This window comes from Galeopterus variegatus, unplaced genomic scaffold (genome assembly GCF_000696425.1).
Source record: "Galeopterus variegatus unplaced genomic scaffold, G_variegatus-3.0.2 Scaffold90, whole genome shotgun sequence".
Lineage (NCBI taxonomy): Eukaryota > Metazoa > Chordata > Mammalia > Dermoptera > Cynocephalidae > Galeopterus > Galeopterus variegatus.
In genome coordinates this window covers 378,806-404,654 of record NW_007726201.1, presented here as the reverse complement: position 1 = coordinate 404,654, position 25,849 = coordinate 378,806, and the positions used below count along the sequence as shown (strand labels likewise).

The 25,849-nt window shown below is 42.2% G+C and overlaps 1 protein-coding gene across 1 annotated transcript in view; it reads right to left on the bottom strand.

Moving 5' to 3' along the window:
* RASGRP1 (RAS guanyl releasing protein 1 (calcium and DAG-regulated)) overlaps positions 1 to 25,849 on the bottom strand; it is a 70,999-nt gene that overhangs the window by 28,392 nt on the left and 16,758 nt on the right. Inside the window, exons 2-5 of the mRNA XM_008581085.1 lie at positions 9,713 to 9,818; positions 3,656 to 3,718; positions 2,585 to 2,716; positions 9 to 162 (exon numbers count right to left, since the gene is read on the bottom strand). Of these exons, the coding sequence (XP_008579307.1) occupies positions 9 to 162; positions 2,585 to 2,716; positions 3,656 to 3,718; positions 9,713 to 9,818 (455 nt within the window). The remainder of the gene's footprint in view (positions 1 to 8; positions 163 to 2,584; positions 2,717 to 3,655; positions 3,719 to 9,712; positions 9,819 to 25,849) is intronic.

The window sequence follows — 25,849 nt, the reverse complement described above, 5'->3', positions numbered from 1 at the left end:
GTACATACAGATATCCTTCGGAAGGACTTGAACTCAAGGTAGGTGAGGTGCTCGGATAGCTCTTCTGGTTCCAGATGGTCAAAGAGAAGGGAGACTTTCCGTTTCTTGCTGGTGTTTGATTTTATCCTTTGAGTAAGTTTCCTGGACCAGTCGCGGGAATTGCTTTAATTGGGAAATGTGAAAGGGAGAAGATGGGGAAAAAAAATAAATCAAAATTGCTTTTTGCAAGTAAATAGTAAATCCATTAATGTTTCCCACAAGAACATACAAAGCACCATTAGCTAACTTGCTTTGGCTAAAACAGTGCATTAACAGTTTCCTCAAATCATTTTTTTTTTTTCCCTTTTTGTCTTTTTTCGTGACCAGCAACGGATCGCAACCCTCAGTGTCGCGCCCGTACCGGACCGGGACCGGCTATGGGATCGCAGCCCTCGGTGTTGCTCCCGCACCTCGCTCAGCCAGTGAGCGGCCGGTCTGTATGTGGGATCCGAACCCTCGGTGGGAGCGCCGCCGCGCTTCCCAAGCGGCGCACTGTAGCAGTGCGCCACCGGGCCGGCCCCCTCAAATCATTTTTTCTATTGCAGCAACCAGGAAGTCTTGCTGGTTTTTAATGAGCCATCTGAATGTTCCATGGGGAACAGAGTAGATGAATTTACTTTAAGGTAGTGGGAAGGCCTGCGTCTCAGGTATCGGTCACAGAGTCCTTGCCTTTGGTCCTGGCTTCCTTGTATAGCTCCTGATATGTCTGCTCTCTCCATTCCTCCTGGGTTCCTACACTCTCATGAGGATGATAGGGACTCTATCCTATTGGAAATCTCAAGGTAATAGGGTAGTTTTCAGGACAGAAGAGCTCAGAGAATTACAGAAAGAAGCTGTCATGCTGCAGGGAATCACATTTAGGAACATGTGATCACTCCGGGCAGAGATGTGCCTTTTCCTCAAATGTCCCCAGTCACTGAAATGACCAAAGAAGCCCAGCTGACTGTAGAGTGCCCCCTGCCCCCGTATTTTCTTGTAATCAACCTATGTGTTTCTTACTCAGTTCCAATTTCCTACACAAAGAAATCAAAGGGAAACAGCCCAGTTTTGAAAGGCAGCAGGTTGCAGATTACTCTAGATAAAAGGATTCTGTGGTCAAATGAGTTTGGGAAATGCTACAAATTCTATAGCCCCCTTGACCAATGAGCATATTACAGACTCTGAAATGCACTGAAAAAGGAAAATTTAATCTATCACTCCTCAAATATATCTGGCCAGGTAATATCACATAGACTAATTCCTAAGGAACATACTGTGGAAAATATTGGTAGAAGAAAGTCAGCTAGAATATATTGGGACAAGGAGACATGGATTTAAGAAGTGCCTTGGGGGCTGGCCTGGTGGCGCACTGCTACAGTGCGCCACTTGGGAGCACGGCAGCGCTCCCGCTGAGGGTTTGGATCCCACATACAGACTGGTTCCTGCTCACTGGCTGAGCAAGGGGCGGGCGCAGCACCGAGGGTTGTGATCCCGTTGCCGGTCCCGGTCCGGTCCGGGCGCAACACTGAGGGTTGCGGTCTGTTGCCGGACACGAAAAAAGACAAAAAGGGAAAAAAAAAAAAAAAAAAAGAAGTGCCTTGGGCACTAGGTTCTTTATCTTTAAAATGAAGAAGCTGTTACTTTGAAAAGTCTCTTTATCTTTCAAGTTGTATAATTCTAAGCAGAGAAGTACAGAGAATTCAAACTGATAAACAGATTTGGGGGGGGGGGCTATGGAATCTGATCTTGAAATCATTTCTATGTGGCCAAGGCATGATGCAGCTTCTGCTCTGCCACTAACTTAACTAGCTTTGTGACCGCAGATGAATCACAATCTTGATGAGCCTCAATTTTCCAGTCAGAAAAATCAGGATGTTGGATGAGATGGTCTCTAGAGTACGTTTCAGTTCTAGAATTCTATATCTTAGGGATATGTACTATTCCAAAATATAGCATTCACGTTGTGAAAACCTAAGCCTACAAAGTGTGCATGCACTCCTTTCCCCCAAATTAGGAAAGACAGTCCATTTTTCATAGTGGGCCAACCTCATAAGAAAGAAATCCAAGAAATAATTTGCAATATTCCTGAAATCCCTTCCAGCTCTGGAAGTCTAAGTGATTTGCATATACATCCAAATATGTTATAAACCCTCTGCTGAACACATTTTTCAGCAGTCTCTTCAAGTTCAGAGGGATGCCTGCTGGTATTAGCTGCTGAAGAAGCCTGAGTTCAGTCACTGTACTTTCAGCTTCTCATGACTGGGGGTAAATTTTAGTCAATATCTTGCTACCTGATTTTTTTTGACTGAGGCTTACTATCATTATTATTATCATTTTGCTCTTGGATATTAGTCACCTAGAACTTTATCACCAGGGAGCTTCTCTACTTTTAAATGTCAAGCTTTCACTTTGGTGAGGCAATATGAACTTGTCTGTCTGAGGGCTTCTCAGAGTAGTGAAAGAGAGCAGTAGGCACCACTGGGAGTCAGAAGCTTAGCAAAACAGCTGGGATTGTACAACAGGAGGAAGGTGGTTTCAAAAGATTAGTCAAAACGTTGACACTCACATTTGAGTTGTGTCAATTAGGCGGCAGTGTAACTCCTCACCATTAGCTTTCACCAGTTCCTGAAACTCCTCCATAGTGTTTATCAAGCTGGCATCCATTTTAAACATGATCCAGAATTCTGTTATCCAGTACCTACATGGAAGGAGTTAAAAAACACCATCCAATACTGAAGCCCAGTATTCACAATCTGGTGGGTTTCCAAAGGAATTTGCTGGCACAAAGAGGTTCAGAAAGAGACTGAGGCTGATTTGTCCTTCTATATAGAGGGAGCTGGGGTGGGGGCAGAAAGGGAACAAAACCACCTACTGCCAATCTTCTGTCCCTCCACATACAGAATGCTTTGATAGGATAAGGCACATCATAATCACAGGTGCTGTGATGAAGATTTAGGCACAATCATATGCATCAGAGATAATTATAGAGAAGTATAGACAAACCAAATGTCTAAAAATGGGGCAATGTATCTGTAAAATTATGCTTTATCATGTTAGAATATATGGCCATTAATAATAATGTTTACAAAAAGTCTTTAATGACTAGAGAAGATTCTTTTGATATAGGACATAAAACTTTATATATATATTTTTTGATTTCAACTATGTTTTTAAAAATCTGCATGATAAAAAGACAAAGGAAATATTCCAAAAATATAGTTGGATATGAGTGGCTATTATTATAGTTATATTCTTTCCTGAATTTTCAAACTGTTCTACAATGAACTATATTACTTTTATATTTAGTAATAAAAATAAATAAGAGAGTCTTCATTATCTCTGTATCCCTCTCTTAACATGGTTTGATACCAAAATGTTATAAGAATAAATTATAAAAATAAAAAAAATTGGTATAAAATATTAAGCTCAAGTATACAAAAAAAACAAAACAAAACACTGTGTTCTGTTGAAGAATTTCCAGTATTAAGGACTGCTGTTTCCAGTCTGTCCAGAGGCATTCTGTGGATGGTCAGGAAGGGAAAGGCAGGAAGGACCAGGAAATAACTAGAGTCCTCTTGCTTCAGCCTTTTATTTCACCCTGCTCCACAAAGTCTCCAAGTTCATGAAGAAATATTACCTTACAAAATAGCAGATCTTCAGGCAAAGCCCTGGTGAATTCTTTGCCAAGGCATCCTTATAAGTAGAGCTGTGGTTAAGGGAAATGGAAGACTTTGTTACAGAAACCCAACAACTTTTCATCTTTGGAAGTATTTGCTAAAACTACTCCCCAAAATAATTTTTTTTAAAAAATGAAAATGTGATGCTTTATCTTTCTGGCCACAGAATAAAAACCACTTTGATATATGTAGGTGTATGCTTATTATCACCTAGAAGGGCAATGACAGTAATTTTCTCTCCAGCCCAGGCTGAAATGGCTTATGGGAGGGGGCTTCACATCTCTTCTGCAGAAGTAGAACTAGGAAGTCAATAGTGTGGAAAGGTCCCTGCCCAGGTGACTTATAAGAAGTGAAGAAGGGGTAAATGGTCTCTTGCCTGTGCCCAAGAGACTAGGAGTCCAACTCAGACAAGGTAAAAAGTCCCTTTTGTCTTTTAAAATATTTCCAGTAACAATTTGTGCAGTGAATTATAAGAGAAAGAAATACATATTCAGATATATTGTCATGATAATTATGAGTAATGTGAAAATTATAATACGAGAGTACTTCAAAAAGTTTGTGGAAAAATAGAATTAAAAGATGATATGAATCTTTCTATGAACTTTCTGAAGTACCCTCATATATATACCTAGAAGATTCAGTAGATTGAAATTTTAAGTTGTAATGTCAAGTTAGACAAAGCCATGTGAATAATCCAAAATACAACTGGAGATCATCTTAAGGATCCTTATCATTGTGAATATTCCAAGAATATGAAAGAATAGCAAGATTTCATCAAGTTCACATGTCTTTAGAGCCACATGGAAAGAATAAATAAATATTCATTTATTTTAAGAGTCAAAGAAATGAGAAATCCAGTCTAGTGATGAACCTGGGTGGGTCATGCATCTTCATCAACACACTGAAGAATAGGGCTGTGTGCCCCACAAGGCCATGCCCTCTTCTCTTTCTAAAAGCTGCGCCAAAAGAACTGCGATACAAGCTGCAGTGCACTCCAGCGGGGCCCACGAGAGGACTCCAGTGAGCAACCTCCAGAGCTCTCACTCGCCTGGGGCTGGAACTTCTGTCCTTCAGTGGTATGGTATGTGCATTTTAATAGTAGGAAAAAAAAGTGAAATATAGAAAAGTAAAGGAGAGTCAAAATCATAGTACTGAATGTTTTTTTTTATTAGGAAGGAATCTGTGCATTTTGAAATTTTATATGCCTGTAATGTTTAGGAGCATATTAGAATAATAGTCTTAAAACTTCAGTTTGTAATATATAATTAAGTGCTTTGGACTTCTAGTTTTAAATTGAAACCTTATTAAGTTTATGCATCGCTTTGGAACATCTAAGATAACATTAGCTTTACTATTTATAACTTTAATCAGAGTTATAAAAAATTGTTAGAATTCAGGAAGGTATCTGAAGCATTTAAAAATAATCTAAAATGTAAAATGCATAATTGTAGTTTAAAACCATTGAAAATATTAAATTAACATTATTCAAATGAATTAAACATTTCTAAAGGTTCCTTAAAAATGCTTGCTGAAACATGCTAGACTTATAGAAAGAATAATAAGATTTGCAAGCTAAACTTGAAACCCTAAAGAACTATGGTTGTGAAATTTGTAATTTTAATAGAATTAATTCTAATTAAAAAACTTAAATTTTAACAGATTTACTGCCCGTAAAATCTGTCCTTGAGATCAGAGCAATAAAGCAAAATAAAACAAAAACAAAAAACTCAAAACTGCACACATCAACAAAGGTAATCAAAATAAAAATGAGCCCCGATGCCTGCCTTTCTCCAGGTATAAAAGGCAGAAGTAAGGATGAGGTGGCTTTACATTTCTTCATGCCGTATCACTAAGAAAATGCATTGCTTCAGTGCAGAGAGATTCGAGCATAGGGCAATTCTAGAAATATGCTTCTCAGAGTCTATATTTTTATTATTTGTTCTAGTTGAAATTTTTATTCTTCCTTTTTAAAGGGGAAGACACAAAAACCACACTTTTAAAACAACTAAGAGTATATATTAAATCAACATGGTGACTTTTACTGTGGTGTTTACCTTCCTCCCAGTGCTACTTATCCTTCCCTTCAAATGTCTATTCTGACATTGGCTGGGTGTGGTGTAATGTTATCTCTGTAAGTCCAGTCATATGAGTCTACATATGAGTGCTGAGCTGGGAGGGCAGTGGGTGGGGGGTCGCATTCAGAAAGGCAGAAACCTCCCGACGTCATTAGAGCCCCTATGCCATGGCAAAGGCAGCTCCCAAAGTGAGGCAGGGCACCCTCTTTCTCACTTTGGAGATGAAACAAACACCCAGGCTGAGTAATGAGAGGCTCAGGAAGCTGCTGATCTCTGGGGTAAACTTCACTGTTTGCTGAAAGCCTCAGACTCCACACCTTTTTCTGCTCTTCATAACTAGTCCAGTTCTGACTGTACTTCTCAGGCATCTCAACTACTCAAAGCATGTTTTTAAATTTCTCTCTCTCTCTCTTTTAACAATGGAAACACAGGAAGCCATCTGAGCTATTTAACTAAAAATTCTATTACTTCCAGGTCAGAGAACAGGGAAACTAAGCGTGAAGGGAAGAACCATTTTGCCTTCAATGTTTAACCTGGCTGTCTATTACAGGGAGTCTCATTTCATACTCCCTTCTTAGAATCCATTCCCCACCCCAGGCTACTTTTTACCCTGAGCAAAGCCTAGGTATCTCAACTAAAAGTTCTGGTAGATACAGAAAAAGTAACTCAAGGGGCCGGCCCGGTGGCACACTGCTACAGTGCGCCGCTTGGGAAGTGCGGCGGCGCTCCCGCCAAGGGTTCGGATCCCACATACAGACCGGCCACTCACTGGCTGAGCAAGGTGCGGGCGCAAGACCGAGGGTTGCGATCCCGTTGCCGGTCCCGGTCCGGTACGGGCGCGACACTGAGGGTTGCGATCCGTGGCCGGTCACGAAAAAAGACAAAAAGACAAAAAAAAAAAAAGAAAAAGTAACTCAATGGTTTGCACTCATAATAATGCAACATTTATTGTGTCCTACCATGAGGTGGCCACTAAGCTAGAGAACAAAGATAAATAAGCCTTGATCCCTGCCTCCAAGGCACACAGTCTAGTGGGGAGACAAGATGCAGATAGGTAACTTGCATTACAGTGTATGTACTTTTAAAATGTATTTTAAAATATATTTACATTTTTTCTTAAGGTAATTTGTAATATAGTTACTTTTTCAGTACCCTTGTAACCTTTTATATTACTAACACAATTCAAAGCACAGCAACCGAACACAAAGGTTTTGCAGTTTACCTGAAACAGTCACCTACAAAGACCAGAGTACATAGGTTTTACATTGCAAAACGTACAGACTGAAGTTTAGGTAGATACATTTATTTAGCTAACAATAAAAACACTTCACACTCTCTACAGTCGAAGACAAAAAGCTTTTCAAGGCAGATCACATCCAGGCCAAGGATATGAGAGACACTTTGACTTAAGCAATACAAAACAAAGTCATAGGAATTCAATAGATTTTCAATCAAGAATACTATTTTTAAACACTAGAAGTGTTTTTAAAAGGGGGGGAGGCCTGAAAAAGTCAGGAAAGGCTTCACAGATGGGTCTTGAAAGAGAGAGTTGGCTAAGAGGCAAAGAGGGAAGAAAGGGCTTTTCAGGCATAGGAATTGTGAGAGGCCCCATTATGTGTCTGGTATGTTGAGAAGTTCAGTGTGGAGGGGAAAGGGTTTCTGAGAGAGCTGCAGGATGGGGCAGGAAGGACTCACTGGGGTCAGACTGTGAAGGGTCTCTTCCTGGCAAGCTGAGGAGTTTGACATGATCCCTGTAGTTTTCAGAGGCTCTGAAGGAATGTTCTACTCAATTTGCTTTTTAGGAAAGAACTTCAGGAGTGAATAATGAATGGGGGTAGAGATGTAGATGAGAAGACCAGTATGGGACAGAGGTCTAGAAGAGAGACTACAATGACTTGGACTAAGGCAGTGGCATGTGAATGGAGAGAAGAGACCATATAAGAATCATTTCTGGAGTAGAAACCCTAGGACTGGGTGACAGACTCTGTAGGAGGTGAAAGGCAGAGAGGAGTCAAGAGCACTTCTGAAGTTTCTAGCTTAGGCAGTTGGACAGGTGATAACACCATTAACTGAGATGGAAAATGGAAAGACAGGTGGCAAAGCAGAATCAGTGCAGTAGTAGTTGGGGCTGGGGTAGTGAGCTAATGAACATATTAAGATATTCGAACATATTATGATTGAATTGTCAGTAAGACAAATTAGTCCAAAACTTAAATATGGTTCAGGTTAGAGAAATTTAGACTTGAAAGTATCATCAGCACAGAAGGATGGAGGTGGAAATCCTGGTGAGAAATCACCCACAGAAAGAAAACCAGGACGTTATCCTGGGATTTAAGTGGTGCTCAAAGAAAAAGCTAGATGAAAAGCTAAAGAGGGACAGCTGAGAGGTTGGAGAGTCAGGAGAGTGCAGTTCCGGGAGCCTTGGAGGAAGAGCTGGGAGAGGCAGGGGGTTGTCAGTATTGCCCCATGCTTTGGGGAGGGCAGTGTAAACAAGGGTGGAAAAAGCCACTGGGCTTCACAGTTAGGAGATCACTAGTGACATCAGGGGAAAATCTGAGTACTGGGGTAAGGGCCACAGTTGAATTAAGGAGTAAGTAGGAGTAAAGAGATTGGAGATAGTTAGTACAGACTATTTTAAGATATTTTCATATCAAATTTCTAACCCCAACAATGGAATGAAGGGGAAGCAGGGTTAAGAGTTTATTTTTTGGTTGGGGAGAGCTGAGCATGATTTAGGCTGAGGAGCAGGGGCCACTGAAGAGGCAGAGTTTGAAAGTATAGGAGAGAGAGAAGATTGCTGGTGGAGTGTGACTCTATGAGAAAGGGGCAGGAGGATGGGAAGGGGAGAATGGGACCCATCCACTGTGTGGGCAGCCACCCAGTGGTGCACCAAGGGCAGACACTCCAAGGACTATTTCATCCTTAGGCCAACAAACAATTTTTTAGGGAGGAATGTTTAATCACTGACATTGTTTAGAATCACTGGGACATGGAGTTAAATACAAAGCAGACAGATTCTGAGTTGGTTTTATTATGGGTTTAAAATTCTCTGCAGATGATGTCCATACTTATTACCTGAACCTGTTATTAAGTGGACCGTTCCCAATGCCCCACCCTTAGTATGCCTCTGGAAACATCTCCTTTGAAATGAGAGGTAAAGATTTATGAATAGGTTTAGACAAGTGATTCTGTTCTGATGGCTTTTATTTTTTCTACGTGCCCAAAGATGAAAAGAGAGGAGTTAGGAGAGTGCTAAAGGATTAGAGCAGCCACAAGTCGTGACTCAGTACCAGCGACCTGGGCACCAGGAGCTAAACGGTCTCACCCCACCTGCAGCCTTTTTTTTTCTTGGGGGCAGCAGCTTATAGTGTCATCAGTGAACAAGAAAAAGCAGGCACTTTCTCCAACTGCTTGATTCACAGTCCATAGAAAGTAAAAATCCAGCAGGGTTTGCTTGGCACATAGTCAGTGCTTCTGCTTGAAGCAATAAGGTACCAGCAGATTCTCCAGATGCTGTGGCATTGGGAAGCTTTCTTCAGAACCTGGGGAAGGTTGAAGAATTGGACAGGAAAGCCAGAAAAAAAATGTATCATTTGAGTCATGCTTGTGCCCTTGGTCATTTGCACAGGATAAATATGAATTTTGACTACAGGAAAAGTATTTTTTACTAGCAAGAGATACTGAGGTTAATGTTTGCATGTTGATTTCTCTGACCAGCCCCCAGAGCAATCAGGATAAGTAATATTGCCCCACCCAACAGAAGATACATGAACATGTATGTATGTCCATGCACACGCACACACACACAATACCCCTGAAAGGAGGTATGAACTCATTTGCCACTAGTCCATTCTAAACCAATCAAAACAAAAGCGTACTTCAAATTTCAAACTTTTTCAATGAATCCATTTTGGGATTGCCAATCATGGTGCTAAAGGATATAGGGTGATGACTTTTTGGAGCAGCTCCGCAGAGGAGATGATAATCCGGTGCATGGTCAGCATGACACGCAACAGTTGGTTACTTCGACACAGGTTTCCATCTGCATCTGAAAATGTAAACAGCAGCATCTGAGTCAGGCCCCGGGAGAAATTAGTTAGTTGGTGGGACACCTGGCAATGGCCATTCACCCAGTCAGGGGTGAATGGCCAGGGGGTGGTGCTTTTCCTCCACTGCCCCTAGCACCACACATCGCTTCTTATTTGCTTTTCTTAACCTCCTGCTACATTCTCCCCTCCCAAAGTGTCAATTTTGATGCTCATGAAACACCCCACCCCAAAGGAGGTAGAATTTTGAGAAAGGAATAAAATCTGCATCAGTACACTTGAGTCTCTATTGAAAGCAGAAGCAGATCCAGGTTTTGTGGGCCCTAAAGTTTGTATAATTGGTGGTGGTGGTGGTGGGTGCCGGGGGCAGGGTGGCAGGGGGTGGTGCTCAGGGAGAGACCTCTCTAGAGTCAGAGTGAAAAAAGTTACAGTTTTAATAGATTGAAGTTAAAATATACCTGTACAAATTTTATGAAAACAAATGACCATATAAATACATTTCTAGGGCCCTCCCATCGCTTAGGAAAGGGCTCATTCAAGGCGCCTTGAAATGTAAGCTTCCCTAATTTTATGGTTAATAAACCTCTGGGTGGAAACAAAGGAGGAAGACTATAGGCAAATGCCACATTTGAAGATTGTCAGTGGATTACAAGCAACCATGATGATTTATATTGAAGAGCAAGGTGAGCAAGGTATTCCAATTCCCAGCTGGTACCAAATAATAGGATGCGTTATATACACTGGCACTGGGTATAAAAATCCCCTTCAGTGGTTTTCAAAATCTTTTAAACATTGATGGCATGAAGAGTCAGGGGCTGTGGTCATTCACTGTCTTTCCCCATGAATTGCACTACCCATCTCCCTGGCCAGTTGGCTTCCAGTTGGGTTCAGCCACCGGGAAGCATCAGAAAGAGATGGGGGAAGAGAGAAGTCAGAGATATTTCTTTCTTATTCCCTCTCTGCTTTGACACCACTTAGGGAAGTAGCTACATGTTTCTTCAGTGATGATCCCACTGGTTGTCCCTTCCTTTACGGCTCCAATTCCCACCGGGATCCAACAATATTAATCTCCTTTGACCCACTGGCCAGCCTTAAGGGTGGTGATGACTTCCGACTGTTGATAGTCTCTGGGTGCAACATGCTCATCTCTGTAAGTATGCCCTTCATGAAAGTGTCTTCATTTATTCAAGATGAGTGAATTCTGTTCCTGGCTGGGAATTTAAATGTTTCAGAGGGAAAGTATCAAATGAAAGAAAATACATGAGTTGTTTTATCATCGGTATTGCTCTTTAAAATACATGACACACAAGGGGTTTTCATTTTTGTTCTGTTTCAAGTGTACCAAATGGTATACGAAGGACATAGTGCGTTTAGGCTCAGGACTCAAAAGTCCTGGCTTCTCAAATGATGAACTAAAGTCACAGTTCATTGAGAAAATATAAGTAAACTGACAGGATCTCTCACCTTCCCATTGCCAAATCCACCAATTTACTGGCATCCTGTTGCCCTTCCTGCCTGCCCTCTCATTGCCACAGAGGCTTTTCAGAGGTGGACACTACCACTGTGCTCTGGGCCTCTCCTTTCTCAAGGATGTTGATCATGCATCTGTCACCTTTCTCTCCTGCAGTATCAACTTCTACTCTCTCTACTGGTTTACTTCCATTGGTATTCAAATATGCCCCAGTATCTGCCATTAAAAACAAAATGAAATAAAACAGAACCTTAAACTCTCAGCCTCTCTAGGGACCTCTCCATTTCTCTGTTCCCCTTTACAGCAAAACTTCACTGAATGGGAGTGAATGGAGGCTTTCTCACCTCCCATTCACTTTTTAACCATTCCACTTTGACTTCTGTCTCCATTATTCCACTAAATCTTTTATTTTCAAGGTTACCAATCATTTCCACAGTGCCAAATCCAATAGTTATTCAGTTACTCAGTCTTCATCTTACTTTATGATGCATTGCATTCAACCCAACACAACCCAAGTAGATGACTCTCTCTTCCCTGGAACACTTTCTCCTCTTGGCTTTTACAACATCACGCTCTCTCAGCTTCTCTCTCAAGCTCTTCTTCTGTCTCCTCTTCCTCTGCTTAGCTTTTAAATGTCAGCATGCTCTGTGGCTTAATCCTCCCACTTCTTTTTTCTAACAATTTTTAAAATTTAAAACTTCTTAACTTTTAAATTAAAAAAATAGTGGCCTCATCTAGTCTTTAGGTTAAAATACCATCTATTTGCTGATGAGTGCCAATTTATATCTTTAGCCTTGACCACCAAATTAGTATGTCCAGCACCCTACTTGGCAAGTCCACTTAGATGTCTAAGTTCAAGCCAAAGCCATTCAAACAAAACTCTTGACCACTCCCTCCCCCCTGTTCATTCCTCCCCCATTATTCCTCATCTCCAGAAATGGCACCAGCAACCACCCTTTCAGTTACCCAAACTAAAAACCTTCACTTCTCACTGCCCCTCACATCCAATCCATCAGGAGGTCTTGATTTTACTTCCAAAATATATTTCAAGCCTGTTCATTTCCCTCCATCATTGCAATTGTCCTAGCTGTAGACACCAAGATGCAATGACCTAATTGACCTCCCTGTTTCCACTCTTGTCCACCTACAATCCAGTCTCCACAGAGCGGCCAGGAGTCAGCCCCTAAAACCCATAAATCAGGTTGTGTGCTTAATACACATCAATGGATTCCATTATACAGTACTTGGAATAAAACAAACTCCTTATTGTGGCCAATGGAGCTCCACACATCTTGGCCTCTGTTAATACTGCTCTCTTCATTTCGTACCGTATTACTTCTCTCCACACCTCTGCTTATACCTCAAACACTCAAAGCTTATTTCTACCTCATTGCCTTTGCATTTGCTGTTCCCCTCAATGTGGTCTTCTTGTGGCTCATTCATGTCATTAAGTGCTCTATTATAATGTCACATTCTTAGAGAGGTCTTCCTTAAACTACCTAAGGTAGCCATTACCCTGCCTGAGTTTCTTCATAGCACTTATCACCATCTGAAGTTATCTGGCTTATTTATTTAATTTTTTATTTTCTGAATCTCTAATAGAATATAAGCTTTATAAGACATGAGTCTTGTCCATTTTTTCCACAGCCATATTTCCAGGGCCTGGAACAGTGCTGACAATGTGGCAGGTACTCATTAAATATTTGTTGAGTAAATGAGTGAACTGTATCAAATAGGAAACCCCTTTTCATGTCTCTTTGGAAATTGAGTTTGCTTTTGTCATTGGCTACTTCACTGATGATATATAATCTACATACTTATTTTTTTCTTGGCCACAGTTTGCAAAAGAAACTCAAAGTTTCTATGTGGTGACTCATTTTTTATGAAGTATATACATCTAGCCTGGTTATAGTTTTGTAGATCTTTCATTAATTCTTCTAAACTTATTCTCTGGTAAGGTAGGGTTAGTATGGCCTTGTTTATATTTTCTGGCCCACATAATTTCTGTAATAATTATCTCTTGCCACAAAAATTCTTATTCTACCCCCAAACTCAGTGACTTAAAACAGTAATCATTTATTTTTGCTCAAGTGTCTGTGAGTTGGCTAGACTTTGCTGGGGGCCCTAAACCACATGCCTCTCATCTTGCTAGGTTAGTGGGGGTAGGTTCTTCTCATGGTTACATTAGGACACTGCAGGGTAACTGGAAATATCCAAGGCATCTTAAGCCTAGGCTTAGAGCTGGCATGCATCACTTCTGCCTCATTCTGTTGGCCAAAGCAAGTCACATTGCTGAATCTAAAGTCAAAGGGCAGAAACTTCAAAGTCACATGGAAAGCATCACTGACATAGAGAAGATTAAAAAAAAAATGGGGTGAAAATGGGGGGGGAATAATACAATCAAACCTATTACAGTTACAGGGAGTGACTTTTCAAAGCAGCATTTGGCAATATAGTTTTTATGATATACCATTCCTCATGGGTAGTAGTGTTCATATTCCTGAACACTATGGTGAAACTATGGTGAAAAGCAGAAGAAACTATAAAATATATGTGTAGGGTATGCATTAGGATGTTCACATGAGCTATGGACACAGGTCTAGGCTTGTTCAGTATGACAGCATCTAAGACTTGCTATCTCTACTTTCCTTTATGGCTGTCTAGCATCTTTCCAGGGATGCTCATATATGAGAGAAAGGAGCTTTAAAGTATCCTGGATGAGATCAAAACTAAGTGCCGTATGAAAGGATGAAGGAACTAAAAGGGTTTACCATGGAGAAGACTCAGGGGAGATGTTAGTATTGTCTTCAAATATTTGAAGTGTTATTTGTGCAAGACAGTTTAGATTTTTTCTGTGGGGGCCACAAAACTAGCACCAGAGCAGATGGATAGAAGTTACAGGAGACAGGATTGGGCACAACATGTCATAAAAAATCCTCACCAACAACAGAAGCCTTCTTATCATGAAGGTATTCAAGAGGAGGCGGGAGAGGAACACTTAAGAAGCATAAATGTAATTGACACAGCAGGCATCATTTATTGACACCCTACTAAATACAAGGGGCTGTACTAAGCACTTTAACAATGTTATTTCCAATTTCCACAACCCTGCAATGATGGCACTGTTCATAATTTACAGGTGAGGAAAATTAAAGCACAGAGAAATTAGGTAATTTTTTCTAGGTCAAAGAGACAATAGGTGGAAGAGCTAGGATCTGGCTGGCCCCAGGTCTGTTTGATTCCAGAACCCCTGCTCTTTCCACTACACCTGGCTGCATTCTGCATGGCCATTTTTTGGAACAGGGGACTCAAATGTTAAATGGGAAGCTAAAGTAGATGAGCTTTAAGAACTCTCCCAGTCCTTATGGCTACAAGTCTAAGAGATGCCACTGGGATAATGAGTCAGAGCCAACGTTCGTTTGGCAGAATAGCTTTTGTACTCTGGTGATTTCTGGAAAACTCTTGTAAACCTTGGTTGATTGATATTAATCTTAAAAGTTGCCTTCAAGAACCCAGGGTGCTATGCCTGAGATTCACAATCACATTCACACGTCACTTTTACCTTGCACCTCTTCTTCCACAAAGTTTCACTGATGTTCCCTCACATGCTTTCTGTGGGGGTGAGTTTGGCAATTGGTAAGGCCAGGAGGGAATGACTCACTCAGCAAAGGGAAGCAGAGATGGGGTAAGGGAAAGAGCAGAGACAAACACTCTAAACCTAGCCCAGAACTCCATTTCCTCTCCCTTCCTGGTTCTCCTTTTTCAACAAGAGAATGACTCAGCATAGTTACTTACCCTCATTCCCACCACCATCTCTCCCCCCACATGACCTTCAACCTCTATATGACCTCATCTAGGATGCATCCCCTTCCTGCCCTCATCCCACAGAGCATGCACTTCCTCCTTTTAGAGAGGAGGAGCATCCCTTTGGAAGGCAGATTTTCAAAGTGGGTGGTCAAGGGGGATCTACCTCTAGGCTGCTAGATTTTATTTTGATATTTTGATATAATTGCTATAAGCTGATTTAAATATTTCAATGAATAATTCCATTTTGTTTTCATCTTTAGGCTTTTAAAAATGCAGAGTGTCATACTCAAAATTCTAATAAGTAAAATGTGCAATGCATAATAAAATACGCATATTTTTTCATTACCATCTGCTTCCCCTCACACTTTCAGGGAAGAACTTCTTTAAAGGCTTGAAACCTCAGTGGGGTACAAAATGTCAATTTTACACAGGCCACCAATTACTTGGGGGAGTAATGTATGCTGTTAGAAAAGTGTACTAATTAAAGACTCACCCAACCTGTGGACCATTTGCTCAGTAGAGCAAACAGAAAAGCCATGTGGGTTCTGGAGAGTCATTTGTCTAGGAGCCAAGAACCCATTTCCCACCATCAGACTCAGTGCTGGCAGGAGCTATACTTTATGGAATCACAGAATCTCAGGGTGGAAAAGACTTTGGCCATCTCTTACTTCTACTTATTATCTAATGCATTATTTCTTCTCCAGAGCATCACAGGTAAGTGGTTGTCTAGCCTCTGATTATACCTTTCCAATGAGAGGATACAGCTCCCGAACTATTCTATATAGCAACTCTTCATTTTACTTTAATGAAAAAAAAAATTGACACCATTAACCAATATTGATAATGAATCTACTGTGTGGAAAGTACTAGGTACTAAAGAGCTATAAGAAAACCCTTGTCAATGAGGAGTTCACAATCTAGACACACTCAAGATACCTAATAATATCAGGCAGTAAATGGTAAGAGTGAAACCCATGGAGACCACGCTAAATGATGGTAAGGTTAAGACAAGGGAGAGGACCTATCCAGTGTGGTGGTTCAGGAACGATCATTTGACATCTGTGGTGAGGTGAACTGGAACTTCAAGATTTCAGAGGCTATCTGGTCCAGCTCTGCCTCTAAATCAGCCTGAAAACTCTTTTCTTCCTTTCCTTGGCCTAGTCTTAAATAAGTTGCCTGCCTCAGAGATGAACTGCTCCCTGATTATCAGACTCCTGTGAGAGAAAACTGGCAAAAGGCTGCATTCCAGACAAGAAGCCCCTGCTTCTTGCTGACAAGAGGTGGGGGTGACTTTCCTACAGTGAAAGCTTGTCGGGGGATGAGATGTAAATGCCTTGCTGCAAAATGAAACATGAAAACAAATGTCCGACACCAGAGAGATACTCCAGAACAGTTTTTACTTCCCCTTTTGTTTTGGTTTCCATGGAAATCTCTTGATGTGTGAAGGCAGAATGTAAGAAATTGGTATATTGGAGGGTAGGCAAACTGTCAGCATTGGGGGCATAACATGAAACATGAGGCCTGTTGCAACCAGAAAATGGTCATGGGAACGATTGGATCGGAAAACCATGGGGGCAGGTTTGGAGCTAGAGCCTCTGGCTGGGCTGAAGCCACTAGCAGAGGTCAGTATCTCCAGAGACAAGGATAGACTGGATCCAGGTAGAACCTGACAAATACTCACACAGAATCCTAAATGCGTAACAGTGGGATAAATGTTCCAAAGAAATGAAATCTACTTGACAGCAAGACTATTACATTCATTGAATCCTGTTTGGAGAGTGTACAAAAACTGGCAAGCTGAAAACAAGCTCTAGTTTTTGTTGTGGTGGTGGTTTGCTTAATTTAGTTTAGTTTTTTAGTTCCTACAGTTGCAACTGAGGCAGGAAGTGTATGTGAAGAAACAATGTGGTGATACATACTTTGAACTCTCATAGCTTCTACTACCTGAGCAGCTTAAAACATATAACCAACTCCACCTTGATCTTCTTTTGTCCCCAGCCCCTCAAGACCAGGGGGAGGAGAACAATCAGGAGGAAGTGAGTGATTTGCTAAGGGTTGGCTCTCACTTCACAGGGCAAGTTTGAGAATCAGTGTGGTTGCCCCCAAGTAGTATGTTAGTCAGAGTTTAACAAACGGCACTCCTGAGGAGGGTGGAGTGAAGGAGACCATGGTTTGTAGTGTTTGCATATTCCCATGGTGTAAATACTCCTGTTATGGTCAAATTCGTGCTAGCAACATAAAGTCACAGAACGTGGAGCTGGGAAGAGATGCTGCAGTCAGCTCTCGGCAGGCAGGTGGGGGCCACCACTGCAAGTCTCATCTGCAGGCCTGAGGTCAAAAGGATTGTGCTCCGCTTTCTTTTGTGTTCCTTCCTACCTGGGTTCCTTGCTCCCCAGGTGCTCCTGAACCTCTTCCCTCCCCATCTCCCTCCTAATCTCATGCCCTCCAGGGCCTTGCCTGGTGACTGACTGGATAAGTAACCCAGATCAACAAATTCCTCTGGAGCAGAGAAGGACTTCAAGGTACATTGTCTCAGAGGTATCTGCATTGCAATGGTGGTTTCTTGAAGTGGTTAGTGCTCTAATTCAAGGACAAAAATCTTAACGTAAGGTGAGGATTTGGGAGAAGGAAAGCTTAGTTCCTTGTAAAGCTAGTCCTGCTCTTGTTCCCTCCGGGATAACCTAGTAGGTCATACCCAGACCCATGACGTGGAGCCTGCTGAGTAGTGAGAAAATGTGTATCTAGTTAGAATAGTGTTTATTTCTTTGTGTAACACAGTGTCCAGGAACTTATAGAGCTCTGAATATCTTGGTTACAATGAGCTTTCAATTATTTCTTTGCAGTGGCTGGGGATACCACGACAAGGACAATACATAAGCCTCAATTTAACCATGACCTGGTCACTTGTAGGCTAATGAGGTAAGGAGCAGACATGTCCCCACATTCGGCAGAGCATGGAGGGATGGGGGAAGCAGAAGTGTACACACATCCCCTGGGGTCCAGGGAGAAGAAGCAGAGACAGGAATTGAGGCAAGCCTGACTGAAAATACACAAAGGACTCCCAGAGCCCTCTTATCATTTTTTGTATGAATTGTTTGATCATATTGTTGATAATCAAATGACCATTAATGTGAGGGTTCATTTCTGGACTCTCAGTTCTATTTTACTGATTTTTTTTTTTTCTGTTCTTATGCCAGTACCACATTGTCATCAGTACTGTAAGGTTTAAATCAAAATCTGCAAGTCCTGCAATTTTTTTTTTTTTTTGTCTTTTGTCTTTTTCCGTGTCCGGCAACGGATCGCAACCCTCAGTGTTGCCCCCGCACCGGACCGGGGACCGGCAACGGGATCGCAACCCTCAGTGTCGCTCCCGTGCCTCACTCAGCCAGTGAGCGGGAACCGGTCTGCATGTGGGATCCGAACCCTCGGGCGGGAGCACCGCCGTGCTTCCCAAGCGGCGCACTTATCCAGTGTGCCACCGGGCCGGCCCCATGACCTGCAATTTTAAACTTCTACAAAAGGCCTCTAAGCAGAGTCTTACCAGAGTGGGAAAGGGGCTGGTTAGGCTCACCTCTTCTCTCTGCTCTCACCCAGCCCTTGAGGGTGATGACACGTGGTACACCAGCCCAGGCCAGGGACACTGAGAAGGGAAAGCTGGCTAACCAGCCCCCAGACAGAGGTGAGCTGGTCTAACTAGGCTTCCCTCGACTCCCACCCCAAAGCGGCCAACTTAGAAGACACCAGATGAAGGAAAAGAACCCATACTTCCTCTCTCCATCCTACTGATACTTATTCACTGTCCTGCCAGGGCCAGGGTGGTTGGACAGGAAGGAGGAGCAGGCCTTTCAAGCTGCACAGCATGTAGGTACACACGTGCATGTACAGACATGCACAATGAGCACATACCCACACAAACCATCACTGAGGCAAGCCAGTGCTGTAACACCACATGATTCGCCCTAAGTGAGAACACCTGATAATCATGTTATGTATTTATGACACTTAGGTTCAATGCACAGCTTCACCTGTGTGGAACATTTGAGTTGTACAACTCCATGCAGTAGCAGGGACCATGGGCTCAATTTTAAAGAAGAAATGGAGGCAGCAGGCCTTGGAAATGGTCATGGGGCTAGTGAATGGGAGGCACCTCCATGAGAATGGCCTTCTGGCCCCCAGCCCAGGGCTCTTTCCTCCGCAGTTGCTTCTCTTCAGAGATTAGGAGGTGGGTGGGAATATACTGGGAACAGCACTACCACTTGGCCATCCATGCTACAAGGCTAACCCCCTTAACCACACCCCCACTTCTCTTTCTCTGCCCAAGAAGCCCTACACCCATACAGACCAACCTAGCCCTTCTCACTGGAAGTATGGTACATATTCTAAAAATTTCCCTGGAGATCCTAACTCTTAAACCCACTACTTTTCATGACATTATCACAAGGCAGCTATTATTAGCTCCATTTAGCTGGAAAAACTAGAACCCAGATAGCCTGTGAGCCAGTGGCCAGCAGGTGAAAATGCCAGGTCCTCTGAGAGTTCACAGCACCATGTTAGCCCACCTCTCCCTCCTCCTGCAGCAGAAGCTCTCTCCACTCCCTCAGCCAAAGCAGACGTCAACAGAAACGTTCTTCCCTGGGCATGGTTTTCCCTTCTGAAGCGTGAAGCTCTATGTAAAGAATGACCTAGATTTTTTGGATGAGCGATTACAATCTATAAATGTCTAACCAAGCACATGAATTGCCTAAAGTGAGAAAGAGCTTTTAGCTGTATTGCCTCTGCTGAGCAAGACAGCTGGCTTTCCATGGGGATTGCTGCCTCGATGTGGACCTGTCATGTCTGAAGAATCAGGGGTCTGAGAAATCATGAGGGAAGCTGTCCTCACCAATTCTGTAAATGGAACATAATTCAGTGAGTGGCGTTGGGGGTTGGGGCAAGAAACTAAAGGCAAGAGCAGGGAAGATGCCAGGTCCTGGACAGACCCAGTGAACTGACTCTGGGGTAATGCCATGACTTCAAATTCCAAGAGCCGCTGTTGGAAAGTAGTGCCAATTGAATAACATTGGTGGCTACTTCTCTTGGGGCCCAACAAAGTCCCTGGGAACAATCAAATGATCTGGCTAGGTAGTTATGCTTTGATTCTTTAGTGAGCTGCCATCAATGCAGCTCACTTGGCTCCCAGATAGTGATCATTCCCACCATAGCACCATAGGAATGGGGCGAAGTCCAGCAGGACCCTATCCCACCTTCCCAGAGGGACACAGGGAGATGCCAGCAGGTGTCTGGGAGGTAGGTTGGCAAAGAGCCAGTAGACTCAAGTAAAAAGAAACCAACACAAACAAACCTGGAAGAAAATCTGGGGCAGTGCTCTCACTTTGCTCCCTGGAGCATATTCCTATCACTTCACTCTTGTCTGTTAAATTCTGGGCCTGATTTGCCTATTTTTGTATAGGCCAAATATAAGTACTAAGGAGCAATTTGAGGAACTTCTCAAATACTCACACAGTGAAATAATATAAGACCCATCTGAGAATTACTGGTTAGCCACGACCTCAGCCTTCTTCAGAAAATTTTTCTCAGTGTGTGCCTTGATCCTGTCAGACCTACAAGCCCAGATAATAGATAACCTCATTCCATTGCATGACAGAATTGCTGCAATTGGTATATGTTGACACAAAATGGCAATACACTGAATACAGTCTTACCACAAAATATGCTTTTTACCCTATAAACTGTCCTTTGCTTAAAATTCTCAGCAATGAACAATCCTGTACCAAATATATATATATATATGGTTCCATGTATTTTGTTATATATATCATTTTGTTATATATATCATTCTATCACGATGTATGGTAAAAGTTACTGAGCAAGGTCTTTTTTTTTTTTTTTTGTCTTTTTGTCTTTTTTCATGACCAGCAACGGATCGCAACCCTCATTGTCGCGCCCGCACCGGACCGGGACCAGCAACGGAATCGCAACCCTCGGTGTTGCCCCCGCTCCTCGCTCAGCCAGTGAGCAGCCGGTCTGTATGTGGGATCCGAACCCTTGGCGGGAGCGCCGCCACGCTTCCCAAGCGGCGCACTGTAGCAGTGCGCCACCGGGCTGGCCCCTGAGCAAGGTCTTTTGTAATCAGACAGAAATTATTCTGAAAGTCTCCCCTCCCCTTCTTTGTTTGTAGTTAGGATTAGATTAAGTTTGATTAAATATATAATCAGAGGTGAATTGTTATTCTCTTGCTGAATTTAGTATACTATTTTATTTTGGTTTGGTTTTTTCTTTGCTCCTGTTAGTTCTTGGCAATTCCAGACTATGATTTTTTTTTTTTTTTTTGTCAAACACTTAACTATAACCACCACAACCCAAAGAGTAGGTGTCCATTGTAGTTTGTCAACTGTTTGTGCCAATGAGATTAGACTTGGCTTCCCTTCAAGCATAGTCGTACTCCATGGCAATTAGTTGGTGGGCCTTTCAAGCTACCTTCCAATCCTAGGTTTTAAGTGCACTCTCCCTTGACCTCAAGACAAAAGAGTTTCTTAGAGTTTACAGAGGTGCTGGAAAGAAATCTGCATGAGGACCTGGAGCACCACTCTGCAAGAGAGAACTGCAGTATGGGTGGGTGAGGAATTTCTTATTATTTGAAGGAAAGAAGAAACTGAACTCTCCTCAGTAGCCAAGAGCCAAGAAAGAATGTGTTTCAAAACATCCCAAGTCATAAACTGTCTTAAAGAAATAGCCAAATGCAACACTGAAACTCACGATGTTATTAACAATTGGAAGATGTGAGAGACCAGGAGAAATATTTGATATTGTTGGAGGAGCAGCATCTGACCAGAAGAAATGAACTATATTAAAGGTTTGGCCTGTTTGTCTCTCTCTTTCTGTCTGTTGCTCTCTATCTTTTTGCTAACATCCTCAGAGAGCTTCTTGTGTAGCAGGCACTATTCCTTAACCCTATGAGATAGGTGGTAATATTGCCATCTGGTAGACGAAGAAACTGAGGCAAGGAGGTAAGGTAACTTGCCCAAATTTACACAGCTAGTAAGTGGCAGACCTAAGATTCAAACCCAGGCTGCTTGGCCCTGATCATTGCTGAGCTTCAGTTTGCTCCTCTGCAGAATGAGAGCTTGATAATGTCTCACCCTCATCCCTCTCAACAGAGAGATAACCAGGAGATCACTCAAGATAAGGAAAGAGCATTGATATCTTTTGGGGAGAACGAGGTCCTGAACTGACTTCAACCCACTGTTAATGTCTGGTTGACTTGTGGGTCTCAAATATCTAGGCTGCCTGACAGTTGTCACGTAGTCATGTGAAACTTTCACTCTGCTGTTGAAGTACTCATAACCTGTGTCTATTAGTGTTTTATGGATGACCACCCTCTCCTCGCACATTATCTCATGTAAGCCTCATAACAACTCTATGAGATGGGTATTATTTTCATTACTTTATAGGTGAGGAAACAGAGAATAAGGCATTGTGGCCTGCCTAAAGTCACATATCTGATGAGTGACAGTGCTGGGGCTTCAGTTCTGGTCTTTTGACTTAAACCCTGCCCATTCTACCATATCGCACTGCCACTCACCCTGAAAGTTGTAAAGGTAAAGAGCACATCCTCTACCTTGGCACTTGAGGGTTTCTGGAGCTAGCCTACATGCTAAATGAGAACACTAACAACAAACATACCCTAAGCATCTGCCATGTGCCAGATGTGAGCTAAGCCATCTGACAGATATTCTCTCTAATTTTTACTACAACTCTGCATAGTAGATGTTTTCTCTGTTTCACATGTGAAGAAACAGACCCAGAGAGATAAAAATAAATTTTTGGTGGTCCCACAGTGAAGAAGTAGCAGGAAGGGGCTACAAATTATTGCCCTTTTACGTTATCATTCTGATTCTCAGCTTTTAAGTTGTTCATATCTACCATAATCCTGCATTGCCTTTTAAATGGGAATCCCTCATGGGTAAATAAAAGTGTTGTGTCCACTTTCTGTCAATTCTCTACAGCTTCTAGTACCCTAATGTACGCACCGGGAGTGTTCCCTTCATTTCTAAGTATATAAGAACAAACATCAACTAGCAACTACCAATAAACACAAAACAGTAGCTGGGCACTTAATATGAGAAAAGAGTTAAATGCTCTTGGAAGGGAGTAGCTGAGGACTTGTAGCCCCAGCATCTGGACATGTGAGGGGATGTAGAGGAGGCAATGGTGGGGGCATTAACAAAGTTTTAAAGAAAAAACGGTAAAAAGAGGAGACAAAAAACTTTAAGGACAAAGCTGGAACTAAGATTTAAACTGCTTTTTAAATTTATGCTAATGTCTCTGGCATTTAAATCCATTTACAGATGTATTAGTCCATTTTTGTTGCTTATAACAAAATACATGGAACCAGGTAATTTATAAGAAAATGAAGTTTATTTGCTTACAGTTTCTGAGGCTGGGAAGTCCAAGTCCATCTGGTGGTGGTGACAGTGACCCAGGGGTCTCACATTGCAAGATGGTGGAAGCAGAGAGAGCACAGAGAAAGGTGGACTACCATTTTTAGTCCACTCACTACTGCATGGTCCTATAATCCAACCACCTCTTCAAGGCTCCACCTTTCAATTACCATAATAGAATTTCCCACCCTCTTAACAGTCACAGTGGGGACCAAATTTCTAATACATAAAACTTGGGGGACACAAGTCAAGCTTCAGTGAGTTTTGGGGGGACATAATTCAATCCACTACAACAAATCTAGGCAGAGCAACCCTTTCCCACACAGTTACAATCAGATGAGTCTGAGATTCCCAGATATCTTTAAATTTTAAGGTCATTTTGTAATAGGAAAAGGTGTCCGAAAGTGAGAAAAAAAAGTTAAAAAAACTTTCCTAGGCTTTTGATTTGATCAGATTTTTCCAAAACTTACCTACTGAAAAGTTGATATTTTTTAGAGCTAAAAATGTAAGGGGCCATGCTTGAAGAAGCTAATATTCTGAGTTTCTGTAGTATCTAACAGCTTTATTCCAAGATTTCTCTAATTTGTGGTGTCCTGCTCAATTGCTCAACAACTCCCCAGTTTGCTTCTAGGAACCTGCTCTGGGCAAAGCAGAGCAGTACATGAGGGCCAAGTAACCCACCCCACACATGGGCACTGGAAATACCACCAAGCAACCCTGACTTATATTTGCATAACATTTTTCACTGTATGAAGTACTTTTGCTGCATTATCTCATTTGACCATAACAATAACCTTATGAGGTAGGTGGGAACTATATCCATTTTACAGATGAGAAAGGTGCAAAGACAGGCTGATATTTGGTCTGTCCAACTGGCATCTGTTCAGATTGATGGGGGCCTGTGCCATACCAGTTATTAAATATTTTGAATATCATCTCTGGCTAAATAACTGGCCCATGGATACTACTACTATCAAGTAGCAGAGTTAAAGTTCCAGGCTCGGATTTTCTCTTCACAAGTCCAGGGTTCTTTTTTTAAAGAGGACTATGATAGGTGCTGTGGGGACTGCAGACATAGCAGGAATCCTGTCCCAGTGAGCATCAAGAAGCTACAGGCAATAATACAGCACACGATATAGTAAAGGCCTGGAGGGAGGTACAAGAAAAACATTAAGGCAGTTTAGAGGAGGGGGAAAGCCAGATTTGACTAGAAGAAATGGCTAAGCCTTCATAAAGAAGGCAGCATTTGAAGTGGGCCTTGAAGAAGGGGTCAGATTCTGATAGAGGTAAGTAAGGGTATGCTGGATCGGGGAAGCAACAATTTCTAGGTTGGAAATGACAGAGTTAAAAGTATATTCAGAAAAGAATATGAAGTCCCGTTGAATTAGAAAGCACCTGTAGGCAGGTAGAGGGGTGTGGAAATGTAGATCAGAGTCATAGTGTTGGGCCTCTCACATACTAGACTGGAAGGTTGCCCTTACTCAGATCTTTTCCTTAAAACTGCAAAACCAGATGTCCACTGAAGCAGGAAAGAAGAACCCTCTTACCTGGCATTCTGTTAAGATTACTAGGTTACTGTACCTTATAACCTGAGCCCTAAGGGCTCTTTTCAAGGTGGATCAATTCTGAAGAACCTCAAACCTTATTTTAATATTACTTGCATACCCTTCCCTAACTGCATAGCCGCTGAAGGGACACAACAACCAAGGGCAGGCTGGGGAGTGTGAGTGTGTGCACACGCATGTGCACTTGTAACTATGGTGAGGTCATATCAGAGCATGAACTAGAGGTTGGCTTTTGCTGAACTCAACTAATTTTGTTGTTATTTGGGAAGCTCAGTTACTTGTATTTTTCCTCCCTCACCTTAGCAGCATTGGCATCTTAACCTCAGTTTGCTTCCCTGTCCCCATCCTTCTCTGCCTCCTTTAGAAGCTGAGGAGCCATAATGGAAGGACATCCGTGATTACAGGAGCAGTTGACTAGGCCTCACCAGATTTGTCACAGGGATGCTGGATGACACACTTAAGCAAGAAATTCGGATCCCCAAAGGGTGTAAGTCAGCAAGGATGGGGCTTAAACTTGGCAAGGATTTGGCTTTACCTGCTTAGCTAAGGATTTTATCACAGTGGAGGAGATGTGGTTATTTCATCTTTTGTCACTCAGAAGCACCAGCTGGCACATTGGCCCCTGATCCTTGCAAGTGACTTAAGTAAAATTATAACTCTGTACCCTGTCAAAATAAGTCTAGAGCAGATCATGAGGTAGGTAAAGACTTCAGTGTTTTCCCCACTTGATGTGTTTTTTTTTTCCCCTT